Genomic DNA, 17,716 nt, shown 5'->3' on the forward strand with positions numbered 1-17,716 from the left:
CACCAGTTTTAACCATTTAAATTGTTGAATGCCTCTTAACAAACACCCACTAACCAAATAAAGGATGAAATCACCATAGCATTTAAGTTGAATCCTCTTTGAGCTATTTTGAACTATCTTTAAAAAGAAACCCATCTCATGTGGCCAAATCCGTTTCGAAATAACTCTTTATTAAAATTTGCTCGTAAATTTTCAAAACGTGAGCAGAAATAATTTAGAAAGTTCATAATACCAATATGGAACTAGCCAATTCATGAAGGTACAATCAGAACCGAGTCAAATGGAAAGAGGGATAAAGTAATGAATGTAGAAACCCCACTTATACCGTAAAATCTCAAAAGCATATCCGCCACTATAATGCTATTAACCTACTTCCATGGTTTCATGGACACCACCAAGATCATTATTCTTCCAGAAAATGATAATATTCTGGCATCAAAATAGTTGTAGCCCGTACAGGAGAAGGAAGGAAGAAGCATACCTTAGCTATATCAAGTAGTGTTAGCCCAGAAAGTATCAATCTAAAATATCATATGATATTATGAGGTTTTCCTATAGGAAAAAGTGCTGAAGAAAAGACGACTCAATTTTCTCGGGAACTACATTTCTTGTGAAAGAACTACAAGCTGGAATGCACGTAGTGCTAAATCAAATTGATCAGGCGATTTGCCAAAACTCCAAAACGATTTCTTAAACATTACATCTTCACCACATTGATTGTAGCATTTTTTCTTTTATGACATTGATTGTTGCATTTAACAGCCACTTATCATGCTAAGGAAAAAATTACCATTCCATACAAAATGGGAATGCTCACAAATCAGAATACCATGAAGTGATCTTTCTATTAATACTCAGTTATCACGTTCCTTATAATTTTCCATTTGATTTTGGAAAGAAGAATTTCAATAAAAAAATGTAAAGCATTCACTACTGACTCATCTTGATTAAACAAACAAAAGGGTTTTTTGTAATCGTATACAATATTAAGATAAAAATTAATTTAACAAGCTGCCATAATACAAGGTTCCTGCATCAATCTTCTTCCATTGGCACCTCGGGATGATTCCACCGATCCTCCTCAATTGTTTTACTGATAACCGAAATAGGTGAGGGTAGAATTGCGTGAAGGAAACAAGAAATATCACCACCAAAACAAACAAAATATCATGTCTGTAAAAATAAAGAGATTCTCCACACAAGTTTCATGTGTACCTAATGAGAGCATACAAAACAAGAAGTAATCAAACTTTAACAATTGCTAATTGCCAATGATGTCATTTATGATGCAGCTCTGAGATAACACAATTAAACTGTGTTTTTCTTTTATTTTATTTTTTTTACTTCAAAAGATAAAAACAATTTAATGGTGTTTCAGCAACAGCCGCCTATTTAAAGACAAATCATAAAAGAGAGCATTCACATGTTTAACATGACTTTTATGAGAATGCACAAATCAAGAAAAAGTATCAAAGATTAGCCAATGATGTCATCCATAATGTAGTTCTGAGATAAACACAATCTAATGGCATTTCATAAATATCTGCCAAGTTAAAACTAATAAGAAAACAATTTTGAATAGCAGTTTAAGCAAGAACAGATTATCCTATTAATCCAATCGAGGATATGGATGCTGACATGTCAGGAGTAAGATTAAAACTAGCAAGATGCATTCACAAGGATTAAGGACAACATAAAGGCAAAAAGAACCTCAGAAAACGGAACTCCCATATAAATGGAACAAGGCCAGATAATTACAACCATGAAACAACAAGGCCAAACTACAGGGAACATGCAATTGGAGGGACAATGTTTCTGGAGTCTCAAAGGCAAGGGACAACAAATGGGAGGCCATCACCCGTTTAACAAAGCAGTAGGCAGTCATGCCATTTCAATAACAAGTGTTTTTGCTTAAGACTGCCATACCCTATAATTTCATCCAATCATACAGAATTATCATGAATAGCAAAAATGACAAAATGAATAATAAAATATCAGACTGATAAAAATAAAGATGTGCACAAATTAAAATAATAAAAGAACATACAGAAACAACACTAATATTGTATGCAAAAACTGACCAACCACAACAAACACAAAACAATCTATCGAATTACAATACAATAGTCAGAATCCAATTTCAAATATTTAGAAGGCTAACTCAGAATCCTCCATTTTAATGTTTCCCTTCATGTCATGTATCATAGGCACCTTTATCGTTCAAGGTAATTTCTCGGATATATTTTCAAAAAGTCATTTTTATCGGGAAAATCTCGGAGGTTTAGAAATTGAAAAAATATAAATATAATAAGAAAGATGGGAGAAACACATTTTAAAAGTTTTTAAAATACAAAAGAAACCAACAAAACTGAACTTAAAATATATAAAAATGAGATTTTTAAAAAATATCGGGATAATATCACCATATTTTGCCAATATTATCAGCCTAGCTGAAAATGCTGATAATATCATGATATTTTCAAAATATTAGCAAATATCAGTGACTATGGTAATGTATACTATAAAAAACCGAAGCATTCGTACATATACTAGGAACAAAATCAAGACTTTTGGCACTTTAAAGATATTAGCTCATACATAAGTACAGTAAGAAATATACAAGTGTAGCCTATTAGATGGAGCCATGTAAATGTAAAAGTGGTTCTTGAGTAAGGATATAAATTGACATGATGTCATCCACTTTCTCCCCACGACATCGGCTATTTTTAAGTTCTCTGCGAATCTCAGGTGTAACCTGCAGAAAAAAGTGAATGACAAAAATTATGTTGGAATATGAAGCTGTCCTAGATGCACATATTCCCTTCCTGTAATGTCTACAAGATGCTCACCAAATAATGTTTCTGATGTTGAATTAAACGGTCCAAGTTATCTTTATCTTCTTTCGTCAGTTCATTCTTGTACCTGTATAAACAGGTTCAAAGGAATTAGCACAAGCTAATACTACATAAACACACACAACCACATTGACACATGCATGCATGCAACTTTGCAGTACTAGTGCAGGATATACATAATGACTTCAACTGTAAGAATGATAATTACAAAAAGGCGATTGATGAGGCATGACCATTGAAGGATACATGTGTGCAGTCAAAGATGCTATGACAGCATATGCAAATGTCCATATTAGACAAGCATGTTGAATTACAGTTGAAACGACGCATCACATTTGCTAAGGATTGACCCTTGGATCATACTATTTTGATGAAAAATGTTTTTTAAATTTTGATGCATTTATGGCTGTTGTTTTTTCAATTGTTGAAAAAAACTGGTCAGGTGTCAGAATCTGGTGATCCAAATGGCAATCCCCACTGAACAAGGCATGTCGATCACATCCATGGGTTAGATTTGTGAAAGACTACTTCCCTCTCTTTTTCTGAAATAGTAATTTTATTTTTCACTCAATTATTTCCCTTTCTCTCTTTATACATACATATATATAGTTTTCCACGTCCAAGGCCCGCCACATCCGACATTCTGTACCCATGTTCGACACCAACTCAAGTATCAGTGTCCACACACACACATATAGTCACCAATATATTTTGAAAATAGCATGATATTATCGGCATTTTCAGCTAGGCCAATAATATCGGCAAAATATTGCAATATTTTTTAAAATACCACCAAAATGAAAATAATGGTGATATTATCATGATATTTTGTGATATCTTTTAAAAAGCCTTATTTTATATATTTTAAGTTCAGTTTATCTATTTTTTGGTTTCTTTTGTATTTTGGAACTTTTAAAAGTAGTTTCTTTAAATTTTTGCAAGAAAAATGATAGAAAACCTATTATCTTTCTATGTTTCTTATTATTATTTATAGTTTTCCATTTTTAAATATTCCAAAATTTTCCCTAGAAAAATCACTTATTGAAGATGTCCCCAAGAAAACCCTTGCGGAGAAATTACCTTTAATTGCACAACTATATATATATATATATAAGGTTTGACCTTATGGATGTGTTCGGCATGATCCATTTATTAGAAAATGCACTATCAATCAAGTGACTTTGAAGCAAAAACATGATTATCAATCACAAAATTTTTATGCATTGTGCACCGTTGAAATTTAAAGCCCTTCAAAAACCTGCTCATACAACCTGATCAGATTATCTAAAGCATGTTTTGACTAAACAAACCATATAGATCATATTCATATGGCTTGACTCGCAAAAAAGTCAATAAACTATGAAGGAACGAGCAGTTTCTACTATACAGTATGGTACACTAGAGGGTACACATGTTTTCTTATATTATTTTGTCGTTGCAGGAATTTACATTTCTTATTAATGGATTATGGTTAGTCATTCATTTCTTAATTCTTTAGTATTATTTATTAAGCATTCCTTATTTCTTAAGATAGCATCTAGGTACATGACGACATTCACTCTTTCCATATGCATATACATACCTGTATGTGCATATATGTTTCTATGTATATATGATTGTCTATGTCACAGGGACTCTGCCAACTGGGTGCCGCACCCGCGTCGATGCGACACGGGTGCACATGAGGGTGCGGCACCCGGTGCGTCATTTACGTCCAACTTTTGGACTTATATATATATATATATATATATATATATATATATATATTTGCCACACCCCGCACCCAAGTTTTTTGAAAGTGCCGCGCCCCCGCACCCATGTGACAGATTGTGTGTGTGCATGTGCATGTGTGTGGGCGTATATGTGCATAGTCAGAGACATTGATGGTTTGTTAAAAATACTGAAATATTATCATAGTACATAGAAAGAATAAATTGAAAGGAATAATGACATGATATTTCAAAATATTTGGTGTTGTTTAGAACATGCTAATATCACTATATTATCTTGATATTTTTATGTCAATGTTTATGCAAATGTGATGTTTTTCTGTTTTACCTACATTTCAACTACTCTCTTTACCTTTTTCATATTATTATAAACAAAATACCTTGCCAAGATGTCATGAAGATAGATATTGGCGAGTAAATATACAATTGCATACTTTATTTGTTCAGTTCTTCAATCAAACTAACAATATAAAAATCTAAAGCAAATCCCATTATGCTTTTCGTTTTCCTACATTTTCCAGTTCTTCAATCAAACTAACAATATGTTAGACATTATTTATTAAAAGTTATTAACAGCATTATCAAATTCTTCATGTTCCTTTCCTAATATAGAGCAATTGTGTCCATTTGCTTATTTTTAACATATCTTGTGACATTGTTTATCTAATAACCTTGTTGTCTTCTTTTGGCAACTAAAGATTACGTAGCAATTCTTTATTTTTTTCAATAAAATCATTTGTTTAGCAAATAACAGTACAACTTTCAAGTCTATATACATTTGTTTTTAAATGAGGTTTAGAAGGGCCATCTTGTTATCTTATCCATGGTAGTGTATCAATTTGACATATCTTTTATCAATAATAGAATAGAATAAAAGATCAATTATGATTTTAACCATGCATGACAATGATAAGGAACCGAATTTTGGACACAATCACCGCAATGACAACCAACTAAATGGACAAAGATTCAACCTTTGAACAAAAGTAAGAAGTGACTGGTGCCATATGACAGGCATAACCCTTTCATCATCCAGGAATCTCATAAAATGTGCAGTAACAGCATCAAGCACTCTATAAGGCAATGCATATTTCTTGTCCAGAAGAAGCTTGATGAAATAACTGCAAATGACAAACAAAAGAATCAGATTACTGCCTGACATATTAGTTATAAAAAAAGAGAGAAAAAAAAGAATTGTGAAGATACAGTCATGTATTCAATATTGCATTATATTAGGTATTGTATTCTTTTATTCTTCCACTGATGAAGAGTTTTTGAGGCATTTTGCCCTTTTCTCTCTCTTACATATGGTTAATATCTTTCGAGGTTAGTTTCAATCTTTTGTCCGCTTAATCTTCTTTATGTTTATGATATATGTATTGAGAGTTTCATGTACTTTATCTCGTTCAACTTGTGAGGAAGTTACTTCACCTCCTCTTCAAACTTCTTGCTTAGGTATATTTCATCAAGGTTAGCTGTTACTGGATTGGATCAGTCAGATTTGCTTGTCCATTTCAGCTTATGCAAGTAGGATTTGCTGATGCCATATCTCCTTTTGCAAAAGTTCCAAAGATAATGACGGGAAGTATGAAAAAATGTTGTGAAAGAAGTGACAGGATTCAATTTTACACATCATCGGATACATTTTTTAAGAAGAATAGCCAAATTTTCAGGTAGGCCTCTTGATTTGTACATGCAGAGAATGAGTTCAGAGGTATGGGACAGAACCTGCAATATGGCCCAGTTTAGAGCAAGTATAGGGTGGCACTAGTGTTAGTTTTACACTTTTACCCAAAGTTGTCAGGAAGAGGGAGCAGGAAGCAATTCGGGAAGCGAGGTATTTCTAAAATTTTAGGAAGCAAGAAGCATAGAATGACTTGGAAACAAATCGGGAATAGTCTCAGAAGCAAGAAGATAAGCGAATCGGAAACGAAATAAGAATCAAACCGGAATCAAAGGGAAAACAAAGAGGAAAGCGACCTAAGATTCAAGTGTGAATCGAGCCTTGCCGATATTGGGTTAAAAAAATTTATTAAAAGCCAAAACTGTCTAAGCCCCCCAAAAAAAGGAAACTCACTTCCCGATATTGAGAAGTGAGTGGAAAGCTTACAGGAAGCGAGCTTCCCAATTAAAATGGTCGCTTCCCTGCGTGTTTCAGAAGTGCCGCGTTTCGCGCTTCCAAAATGTGTATCAGGGAAGCGTGCTTCTCCATATTCTATAGCATTTCCAGTAACCCTGATTTTAGCCAGATCCATTGTCATTTGATGTTGAAATGCTCCCTAATGGACTTAAAGATCTTTTGGACTCTTGAAATTGGTCATAGTCTGCCTTGGATGCCATTTTGACAGGATGAAGTGATCTCAACCTATTTTATCGATAGCTTGGCTTGAGTGGCTAGATCTGATCAATGAACAAAAGAATACCTGGTTGTGCCACAGTAATCCATCTCAGCTATTTTCATCAGAGCAGCACTGCATTGCACATTACAAAGTAGGACATCAGAACACCTATCTCATGAATATAAACTGCACACTACAAACTTGTGAAAAGATTAATGTGATACCTTGAATGAAGCGGTGGGATGGACACTTTTTGAATTATGCCTCCAATTATCACAGCTTCCCTGAGAGTGCAAGTACCTGACTGCACGTAATTTGAAACATGGTTCCCAATATATTCAAAAAAGAATTAACCAACTGAGCACAAAAACCTATAGTTTCTTCACTAATGATGCACATACCAAACCACTGTAAGATAGCATTACATGCACATTCAAAAAGTCCAATTACACAGAGAAGCAGTAACCAGAGATCATCTTCCATTTATTTGCTTTTGGAGGTTTTCAAGAGCATAAGCAATAAAATGTACACAAAAAAGAAAAAATGAATAATGTTTACAGCACCTATAAAATATCTGCCTACATGTGGAATCAATCATTTACTGTGCAGTTAAGGTCCTTTACCAATAGCATCTTAACACTATTCTATTTGTTAATAATATGATACATTTCCATCGTGTTAAATCAAACCTTTATATGTACACAATAGACCTCATCTTAATCTCACTAACAGTTTCCTATAATCTATGCCACATGGGTACAGGTACGAGTGCGGGTAGGGGTATGGAGGGTACAACATGGCAATTACAAAAAATGAGGATACAGGGACATGGCTATATATATATATATATATATATATAGATAGATAGATAGATAGATAGATAGATAGATAGCTTAGTTATCAAAGGCGGCGCCTCATCGCCTGGGAGATAGGGTTTCAGTGGACAGACCCTATTTCAGTGCCTAGGCACTGCCTAGGTTTGAAGCCTAGGTTGGTCCATTTGTGGTATAAAAAGGGGAAAGGGGCCCTCTTTCCCCTTTTTTGCTCTCTCTCTTGGCCTTCATCTTCCCTCTCTCACTCTCTATGGTTTTTGTAAGAAGAAGAGGAGGAGGTACGGCGTGCTCCTCTTATTCGATTTCACTCTCTCTTTGTTTCTCTCTCTCTCTCGTTCTCATTCTCCCTCTTTTTTGGCAGCAAGAAGAAGAAGAGGTATGGCTTCTCTCTCTCTCTCTCTCTCTCTCTCTCTCTCTCTCTCTCTCTCTCTCATTACTTCTCTCACTTTCTCTTTCTCTCTCGCTCAGGTCTCGTTGTTTCTCTCACTATCTCTTTGTCTCTCTCTCTCTCTCTGTTGTTCTCTCTCTCGGGTTCACTCTTGCTCTCTGCCTCTCTCTCTCGGGTTTTCTTCTTCTTTTTACTGCCGATATATTAAAAATGAAAGAAAACTAAGATAAAGATCTTAAAATAAACAAGATATATATGGGAATCTCGATTCCCATGCGATGGGAATTCCAATTCTCATCATTGAATTTTTATTTTCATCAGAATTCCAATTCCCAAGTTGACGAATTTCAATGCCTAATGTATAGGAATTCTAGTTCCTAAAACTTAAATACGCAATTTAACATGTGCTAAATTAAAAGCTTTGAGGGCATAAGAGAGTAACCTTTTTCTATTCATACATACCCTTTTTTCTTTTGTCTAAAACATTTCAAAAGAGAGGGTATATTTGTGCCATTTTGCTAAACTTAAGTAGACCATTTTGCATGTGCTAAATTACAAATTTTAAGGGCACAAAGGAGTAACCTTTTCCTATGGATATCTTTCTTTTCTGTGTAAAACATTTCAAAAGAAACGGTATTTATGTCCTTTTGACTAAAATTCAAGAAAAAGGCAAATGAGATGAGGGTTTTAACTTTTAAGAAGCTTCTTGATGTGTCCACAAGGGCTCAAATCATTTGGTAGGGGCAACCTGTGAATGCCACCAAGTTGATGAGATGTCATGAGTTCGAAACCTATAGAGGGTGTTCTTTACCGCAAGGTCGAAGTTAGGTGTACACCCCAGTGGGCAGGGGGGCCTCAAGGGTTTTACAAACCAGAGGCCAGCCAATGTGCGGTGGATGATGGAGAGGAGGGGGGAGTGTGTGTGTGTGTGTGTGTGTGTGTGTGGGGGGGGGGGGGGGGGGGGGGGGGGGGTTCCCATGGCCTAGCCAAAAAAAAAGAAGCTTCTTGACTAAGCTTCCTTCTCCCTCCAATACATCCCCCACTTTTAAAATGCAAGTTGTACATCTCTTTTTTTTTAAAGGTATCATATAATAGTTGATTTATCTTAGTTGAAGTTTCTTAGAATTGTAATATATGTGCTAAATTACACATTAATTGCTGCACAAAATTTTTTACTATTTCAATGTTTAGTATCCAACTCCAAAATATACTTATGAACTTGCAGTTTTTGAAAGTTTTGCACTTTTATTGATTGTATGTAAGTGTGTTATTTAGTTATCCTATTAAATGATTTTAGATAGTTTCTCAATAAGATGATATAGTTGTCAATTGTAGACATTATGTCTTAATTATTCATTGACATACTTCTTTTTTCCTCAAACTTCATTACTTGAAAGTTTTCTTACATCCATTATTTTATCATTATTTCCCATAAATCCATCATGTTATCCTTATTTCCCAAAATTTCTTACACCTCTTCCTAAATGATTTCCCCTATTGTTTCCTATTTGTTTCCCGCCTCCCGAATCCTCCAAAAAATTGGATTGACTGCTTCTCGATTCCAATTCCCGTACCGCTTCCCGTTTTCTGGTCCTGTTCTAGCAACTATGGTTTGGCTAGCCAATGGCAATGAGATTCATTCTCTCATTTGCAAGAGAAAATGAACCTCATGAGACATTACCAAACATGCCCCAAACGAAAGAGGAAGCTTAACAAGACGTGCATGGAAACTAATAAAACCTTGCCCAAACGCAACGGCACCCCTTTAATCAAAAACAGGTTAAATAGTACAAATACTGGCTGCTTGCGGTCACAAGAAAGAGGATTAAACCTGGACATAGATGGAGTTTGGCCTCCTTATGAACTCTAAACAAATATGCAAAATATCGAACCTCCACTATTATATAGAATTGTTCAAAGGAAGATTCAAGCTTCAAAGAGAGTGGAAAGTCTAGCCACACTGACATCTTTGCATCTTTCCTCACACATCAAATGCTTCATCTTTTACCCCCCATTTGCTTCCATCATTAATCAACTTCCAGACCATAAAAAAACAATAATGTTTTAATCAGCCAGATGTAACTAGAGACTAGCACCTTAAGTTGATCTATGGTATCCTTAATTTCCAACATTTGAAAATGAGAGGATCATTATTCTTTGTCCTATATCTGCATCATGGATTTGGTGAATCTCGTCAAGAAAGATGATAGCATACTTGTACACCTTATAAACAAGGGCAGACCCTTATGGCAATAATTTCCATAACAAATAAAATAGGGTCTGTGTTACCTTGGCTTTCCAGGTGCAAAACTAAAACATGGAAACACCCCCATTAACCTTCAAGCAAAGACTGGATCAGTACATTACCATATAACTTTAGCGATAATGGTACGAAATTTTTAAGAGTCATGAAATCACAATATCCTAAAGTTTAACAAATTCACAAGAGGGTAAACAGTCTAGTTCTTTTTTACACACCTACGCTTACAAGCCAATGAAAACAATTGAACATAAGTTTCCAGCAAGGCCAAAAATACCAGGAGTCAAAAACAATAGAAGACTTCCACCTATGAGATATGAAAAAGGCATTTACATACAAGAACAAAATGCAGAACATATGAAAAGGAGCAGATACAATAAGAGACATACAAGCACAAGTTCTTGAATAGTAATAATAACTTTAGCACATGTCCATTTAACAGAACATACCTGACATAATGGCAAAAAGAAGCCCTTAAAAAATGCTGCTGGTTTATAGAGTGACTTTTTCAATGATTGATAAAGAGAAAAATGCAATCGCTTATTCTTTTGAATGTCATCCCTAACTCGTGGGAGTAACACTAGATTATAAAAACGTTGTGCTCTTCTGACACTCAAATTCGATGAGAAAATTCTTGTTGCTTGATACATTGCATTTGGCGACCATTTCTCAGGTTCTGTCAGGTACAGCACATCTTCCCAAAGTGAAAGCGAAGGAACAACCTTGAATGCTTTTGGAAGTTTGCCGGTCGTATACCTGCTAAGTAGCTTGCCAACTCTGCAAACAATGAATTTCCTTATTGTAAGAAACACAAGAAAGACTAGGAATAATGAATAAGTTATAGGAAAGAAACAGATACCCCTTATACAGATCGATAATGCTGCTATCTAAATGAGGGAGTGGTTGAGTGTCTGAAACATGCCAGATAACAGACTTCTATCAGTTAACAAGAAACTAAATAACAAACACAGCATCAAATATCACAATTAAGATACTAACTTGATAAGCTCTAACATACTGTAACAACATAGCATGCATAAGAATATAACTTGCCACATAAAATTTTCCATTTGATGAATAAACTTTAAAATGCTATAAAATGTAACAGTTCAAAAAATCAAAACCTCTCTAATTGTGTAAACGTGATATAAGTGAAATGATTCCAATCTTTGATCATCTAGAATCCCTGAACACAAATGCCTCTATTGCCATCAGAAAAGTATTCACAAATCAATATTAACGCCAAAGTGTCTCAAAATAAAATTCCAGTCCTATAAAAGGAAACTGAAAATGTTCAAATGTCAGTGCAAGATAGAAAAAAGGAAAGCATTTTCAGTTTAGCTCCTACTGTTTATATCTAAATTTTTCACAATTACTCTGGAGCACAGTCACAAATATTGATGGATTTCTGAAAATCTCATGAATTTATCGCCAGATTTTCAAAAAATGATACAATCCCCAAAAACATTGCCTATTTTGAAAATATCAATTTTTTATCATGAAAATATCGCATTATTAACATTATATTATATTTTTTGTTAGTTTTGCATTTTTAATGGTTTTCTTATATTTCTCACATAGTTTTAGATTTATATATATGTCAAAAAATTTCAAGATTTCCCCAAAAGCATGTTTTTTCAATTTATCACGAGATTTTCCTTTGCCAAGAAATGTGGAGAATATGTTTCCCCTTTCAATTGATTAGATTAGGTTTCAGCTCAACATGGCACTCTTCAGCATGTCCCTCTGAAAAGGGATTAGGAACAGATTTTGGGACATTATGACTACAGGTTTGAGAAGCAGTATGAGGCATGTCAACAGAACAAATTTCATCAGGAAAAGGAATAAAAAAGAGGCAACACATTTATGATCGTTACATACTAAAACACTCCGAAAGAAGAGTAGATGTTCATCAAAAGCAACATGTCGAGATATATGAAGCTGCTTACATATAGGTTCAGAACACCTACAGTATTTTCGATGATCATGATATCCAAGAAAACAACGCTTGCCTAACTTGGCTAACAACTTGTCTATCCCTTTGGAGGAAGCAAAACAAAGCAAGTACGTCCAAAAACTCTAAGCAAAGAATAATTTAGATGAATGTAAGTATAATCACTCAATTGAAGTACATTTAGACAAAAGAACATATCACAACCTATTATTGATATATACTGTTGTGCAAACTCCCTCAACCCAAATTTCATGAAGAGCTGAGGCTGAAAGAAGCATAGCTTGTGCCATCTCAAGAATAATTTTTTCATTCTGCAACATCATTTTGCTTCAGTTTGTACAGATAACTGATGGATCACAAACTTTGACTTAAGGTAGTCACGAAAATAACTACCCATAAACTCTTAACCAGAGTCAAAATGAAGTATCTTAATCTTGGTACCAAAATGTATCTCTATGTAGCCATAGAAGTTAATAAACACATCATACAACTCATTTCTTTGGGTTATGAAATAATCCAAGCGTACAGAGAATAGTCAACCATAAAAATCACAAGATACCGTGTCCCTTTCTTTGAGGACGCAGGTGTAGGCCCCCACACATCTGTCTGAACACTATCAAATGAGGGTGCAGAGAAGTACTCGCTCCTGCTAAAGGGTAGTGCATGACGTTTTGCAAGTTTGCAACCCTCACAAAAGATAATCCTATTAGAAACGTTCAACCATCCTGACAATCACATCATGATCATCCCTTACAAAGGAACAACCGAAACCTTCTACATTTTTTAGCAAAGAGTAGACAGGAGATGGTGGACTGTTTATATGCATTTGATAGAAAAGAAAAATCACTGAACGCACATAATGAGCAGCACGCAGCCTGAATAACACCCAAGAATTTGGTTGCTACTGTAGAAATAAAAAAACAGCATGCATTTTTCTTGCCTGCCCAACAAGCACAAAGATTAAATCTGAGAAAGGCAGAGAATGTTTTGTTGATTCAGGCATCACAAATTAAGATGCTGCCATTAAGGCAAGTTTTCGGATTTACTTCCACATTGTGGAAGGAAATCTGCATTGCTGCAGAAGTAACATATTGTTTCATTTGAACTAAACTACACCTAAAAAGCTAAAAGTCACAATGAAAGATAAAGCTAACTAGAACTTTCTTCCATACGATGGAACCTAAGTCTTAACAGAAAAAACAAAACAGAAAAGAAAGGACGCACCAGAGGCAACTTGGGCATCTTTTTCCTTGATTCTTTCGATGATGATATCGGCCAAAGTGCGTTGAGGGCCAGCATCCTTCGACATGAACGCAGCCAAAACCCTTTCGTCCTCCTCGTCAATCTCCTAAAAGAAAGAATTTCACATTGAAACAGATACCCTCAATTATCAGTAACCCAGAAAAGAAAACCCCACCAGAAGAGGATAATTTGATAAACAACGTACTTGGTATCCGTCATACTGGCTTTGCGTATCAGAAAACAAATCGCTGCCTTCGTCGTCGTCACCAGCATCGCTATCAGAATCTCGCGGAGCAGTTGCCGCCGCTGCCGAGAAAGCGTCACGGGCACGCGCAGAGCCGGTTTTCTGTGCTTCTTCCTCGGCGAGGATTTCCTTCTGCTGGTTCAGGGCTTCCTCCAGGATCCTGGAGCTCAACTTGGGTTCAAGATACTGCTTTTTCACATCACAATGACCGAAGAAAATGTTGGTAGTTAGATTAGTGGAGAGGAGGGTTAAGGAAAAGGGGGTGAGAAGGGGAGGGCGTTGTTGGGCTGTGCCTTGCCTCGTTTTCTTCGCCGTCGGCTTCCTCCTCCTCATGGTGGCGGTGGTGCTTGTTGCTGGGAGGATGAGAGCGTATCTTGGAGGAGTAAGAAGGCTCTGTCGACCCATGCTGATGCTCCTTTCTTCTCTTGCCCGCCATTGCTTCTTCTTTTTTCTCTCTCTCCCTTTCTGTTTGGCTGCAACTTTGTTAGGGTTTTTGTTCTTTTTTCTCTCTCTGTTTGGCTGCAACTTTGCTAGGGTTTTTGGGAAGTGTCGATGGTTCGGGTCTGACCTTAACCCGAACCGTACCAAACCCTATAGGGTCAGGTGATTAGGGGCGGCAATCGGGTCGGGTTGGCGGGTCGGATTGGCGGATCGGGTTGGCGGGTCAGCATACCTCAACCCGAACCCGACCCGTTTATTAAACGGGTCGTCTGTGGCAAACACGAACCCGACCCGTTTAATAAACGGGTAACCCGACACGACCCGCCAACCCATTTAATAAATGGGTTGGGTCGGGTAAACGGGTTTTCAGGTTGACGGGTCGGGTTGGCGGGTTGGCGGGTCGGGTTGACCGGTCGGGTTGGCGGGTCGGGCAGACGGGTTGGCGGGTTGACGGGTCGGGTTGGAGGGTTGGCGGGTTGACCCACCCGCCTAACCCGTTTATTAAACGGGTCAGCCGGGTTGGCGGGTTGGCATACCCCCAACCCGAACCCGACCTGTTTAATAAACGGGTTGCGCGGGTCGACCCGTTTATTAAACGGGTTGGCTTAAGCCCAACCCGAACCCGCCTAAGAGGCGGGTTGGCGGGTCGTGTCAGAAATTGCCACCCCTACAGGTGATAAAGGAAAGCCTGATTAGAATCTCGGTCAAACTCAAAGAGTCCGATTAATATGAAACCGAGTGTGGTTTGTGAAATTTCATACCATACCGGAAACCGACCCGAATTTCATTGAAGACCCGTAAATTTTCAATGTAAAAATTATAAAAAATATTATTTTATGGGATATAGTCCGGGTCTGATTCATGTAATCTTATAGGACCTAAGTATGGTTTCTCTTATAGTTGATCCAATTAGATCTGAAACCAAACTCATTACCAGCACCTCAAATCATATTCGGGTTCAATCCTACATGGTTCTGAACCAGATCCGACCCATTGACACCCGTAGAGAAAAGGTGAAAGTGGGTTAGATATGAGTCAAACAATTGGGTATATATTTCAGGAAAACAAACTGGTCAGATCCAGCTTTACCAGACACTGCATCTAGAAATTTTGAGGGGGCTGCAAATGGATCGGAAATACCGTTATTTTTGGATTTAGATCTTTACAATAAGACTTGAATATGGATTTGGAGTTGGTATATCTGATTTCTTTCATATTGAGGTTGGTGTTTTATGTCTAATATAATTCAGATCCGGATTGAATCTGATCAGATTTTTGTTCATCACTTAGAAAGCACTTAGTTATTTTGGATTCGGACTCAACCCGCCCAGCCGGGTATGATTTGGATCTAGATTCAAATCTGGATCTATATCACACATCCATTCATATTTGAATTCATTCAACAAGATCCAGCATATGCCAGATCCGGTGCAAACTCATATCGTACAATAATGTTTTGAATCCACATATAATATGCCACTTGTTAGAGAATAGGCCTGACGTTGGATCAAATCTTACGTAAGTTGAAACGCAAAAACGCAAAAACATGCACACACAGTCCATATTCGAATCTAACTCACATCGTACAGTAATGTTCTGGATCAACATATAATATGGCACTTAGAGAATAGATCTGACGCTGGATCAGATCTTACGTAAGTTTTAAACGGAAGAACACAAATACATGTACACACACAGTTTTACATGATTCGGTCAGGTGTGACTACATCTACGGTAATCTCTCTCTCTTTCTCTCTTTATTCAATGCTTTTTCTTGAGAGAGGAGAGGTTTATTTATAATGCTCATTTAATTACAAGAGGGAATTGATTTTTTAAACCTTCCTTATTCAGGTGATCTTGATTCTCGAGATTACATATGTTTAGAACTCTCGTTTAAATAGGTTTCACTTTTTTGGAGTCTTCTTTATTTATGAGGTTCATGAGTGAGTCCTTCTTCAAGTTGAACTATTGATTTTTCTTGGAGTCTTGATCTATCTTGAAACCATGTGGACCCACTGGAGGATGCCCCACATACCCATCTTGATCATCTTCTTACAATGAGATTGAGCTTTGATCTAATGTCTTCAAACCACCTGGTGGATAGAGGTTTAGTTAAAATATGTGGTAGTTGATCCTCAAACACAATGATAACTTCAAGTTCCTTCCTTTTTACTTTCTCTCAGACAAAGTAAAAATCTATTTCAATATGCTTTATATGCATATGAAAAATTAGATTTTTTGCCAAGTACGTAACCCCAAGGTTATCACACCATATTATTGGGATTTCTTGTTGCTTAGCATGTAGTTCACGTAAAAGATATCCTAACCATGTGAGTTCAAACATAACCCCTGCAAGAGCTTTATATTCGGCCTTAGTGCTTTATTTGGCAACAATATGTGCCAAGGAAGGTGAGGTAACCACTAGTGGAGCGTTTAACATCTAGTCATCCTACCTAGTCAGCATCTGCATACCCTGATAGTTGTAAGGATTTACTTTTATTAATGTGAAGATCATGCATCATTGTCCCCTTAAGATAGTGAAGGATTCTCTTGATATAGTTTCAGTGGTCTTGGGTTTGAGTATGCATAAAATGACAGGTTTTATTGAATTGTAAGCAATATCTGGGTGCGTAAACGTGATATATTGGAGTACCCCAATTATGTTTCGACAATGAGTGGTGTCCTCAAATGATTTCCTTGGAACTTGGACAAGGCAGTGTTAACTACGGTTGGAGTAATTAGGGGTTTGGCATCTAGCTTCTTTTAAGAGAGAATCAATCCATTTGGCGAGGGAACTGCCTCAATTCCTAGAAAGAAACACAGAGACCTGATATCTTTAATAGAGAATTCTTTTTCAAACTTATTGATAAAGTGATGCAGAGCATCCAGAGGTTCAGAGTTCAAAAGCGGAGTTGGATCCTAGTCCAACTCTCCAGACCCGATCCGAGCATCGCTACCCGAGGTGATTCACCCACGTGCAAGACATCCATTGTCTTAGTGGATCCATAATTTAGTCGATGCTCGCCTTGATCCTTCGCTTGATTCCATTACGCTTTTCATAGAATCACATTTTGGACATTTTGTTGTCAATCCTTATTTTATATAATTTTATTTTATTTTTATTTTTTTTAGGTGCCAGATTCTATGGATTCGGATAGTTCTAGTGCCATGTAGGATTGTTTTGCGGCACTAGAGAGTGTATGAGATACTCAGGGTAATTTTCTTTTTTTTTAAAAGCTCAATATCGTGAAGGGTTTTTGAAGCAAAAACATTATTTGGATCTTGGATCTTATCCAAGATCCAATTCAACCCAAACCCTAATTGGCACCACTTTGGGTTGGACACATATAACCCCTTTTTGAATCAGTTTGACCGTAGGAGGTCAAAAGGGGTTGTTGGAGAATCAATGATAGCCATTTTTGAAAGGCGC

The 17,716-nt window shown here is 36.6% G+C and overlaps 1 protein-coding gene across 1 annotated transcript; it reads right to left on the minus strand.

Annotated features, from left to right (window-relative positions):
* Nucleotides 1-934: 934 nt before the first annotated feature.
* LOC149845142 (bystin-like) lies at nucleotides 935-14,387 on the minus strand. Its single transcript, XM_089997486.1, has 11 exons — nucleotides 14,144-14,387; nucleotides 13,807-14,031; nucleotides 13,584-13,707; nucleotides 11,265-11,316; nucleotides 10,855-11,182; nucleotides 7,149-7,228; nucleotides 7,009-7,056; nucleotides 5,560-5,706; nucleotides 2,850-2,922; nucleotides 2,680-2,755; nucleotides 935-1,115 (listed from the first exon to the last, which is right to left on the minus strand). The coding sequence occupies exons 1-11, from the start codon at nucleotides 14,279-14,281 to the stop codon at nucleotides 1,036-1,038; spliced, it is 1,371 nt and encodes a 456-aa protein (XP_089853612.1). The 5' UTR covers nucleotides 14,282-14,387; the 3' UTR covers nucleotides 935-1,035.
* Nucleotides 14,388-17,716: the final 3,329 nt, after the last annotated feature.

Source organism: Nuphar pumila, chromosome 2 (genome assembly GCF_984573655.1).
Source record: "Nuphar pumila chromosome 2, dmNupPumi1.hap1.1, whole genome shotgun sequence".
NCBI lineage: Eukaryota > Viridiplantae > Streptophyta > Magnoliopsida > Nymphaeales > Nymphaeaceae > Nuphar > Nuphar pumila.

Excerpts from the sequence above, each read along its gene's own strand:
- LOC149845142 (XM_089997486.1), bottom strand. The coding sequence starts at position 14,281 with ATGGCGGGCAAGAGAAGAAAGGAGCATCAGCATGGGTCGACAGAGCCT. Across the intron at positions 5,707-7,008 it reads GATTACTGTGGCACAACCAG|TTATTTCATCAAGCTTCTTC; the intron begins GTATTCTTTTGT and ends TGTCATTTGCAG. Across the intron at positions 2,756-2,849 it reads AACATCAGAAACATTATTTG|GTTACACCTGAGATTCGCAG; the intron begins GTGAGCATCTTG and ends TTTTTTCTGCAG.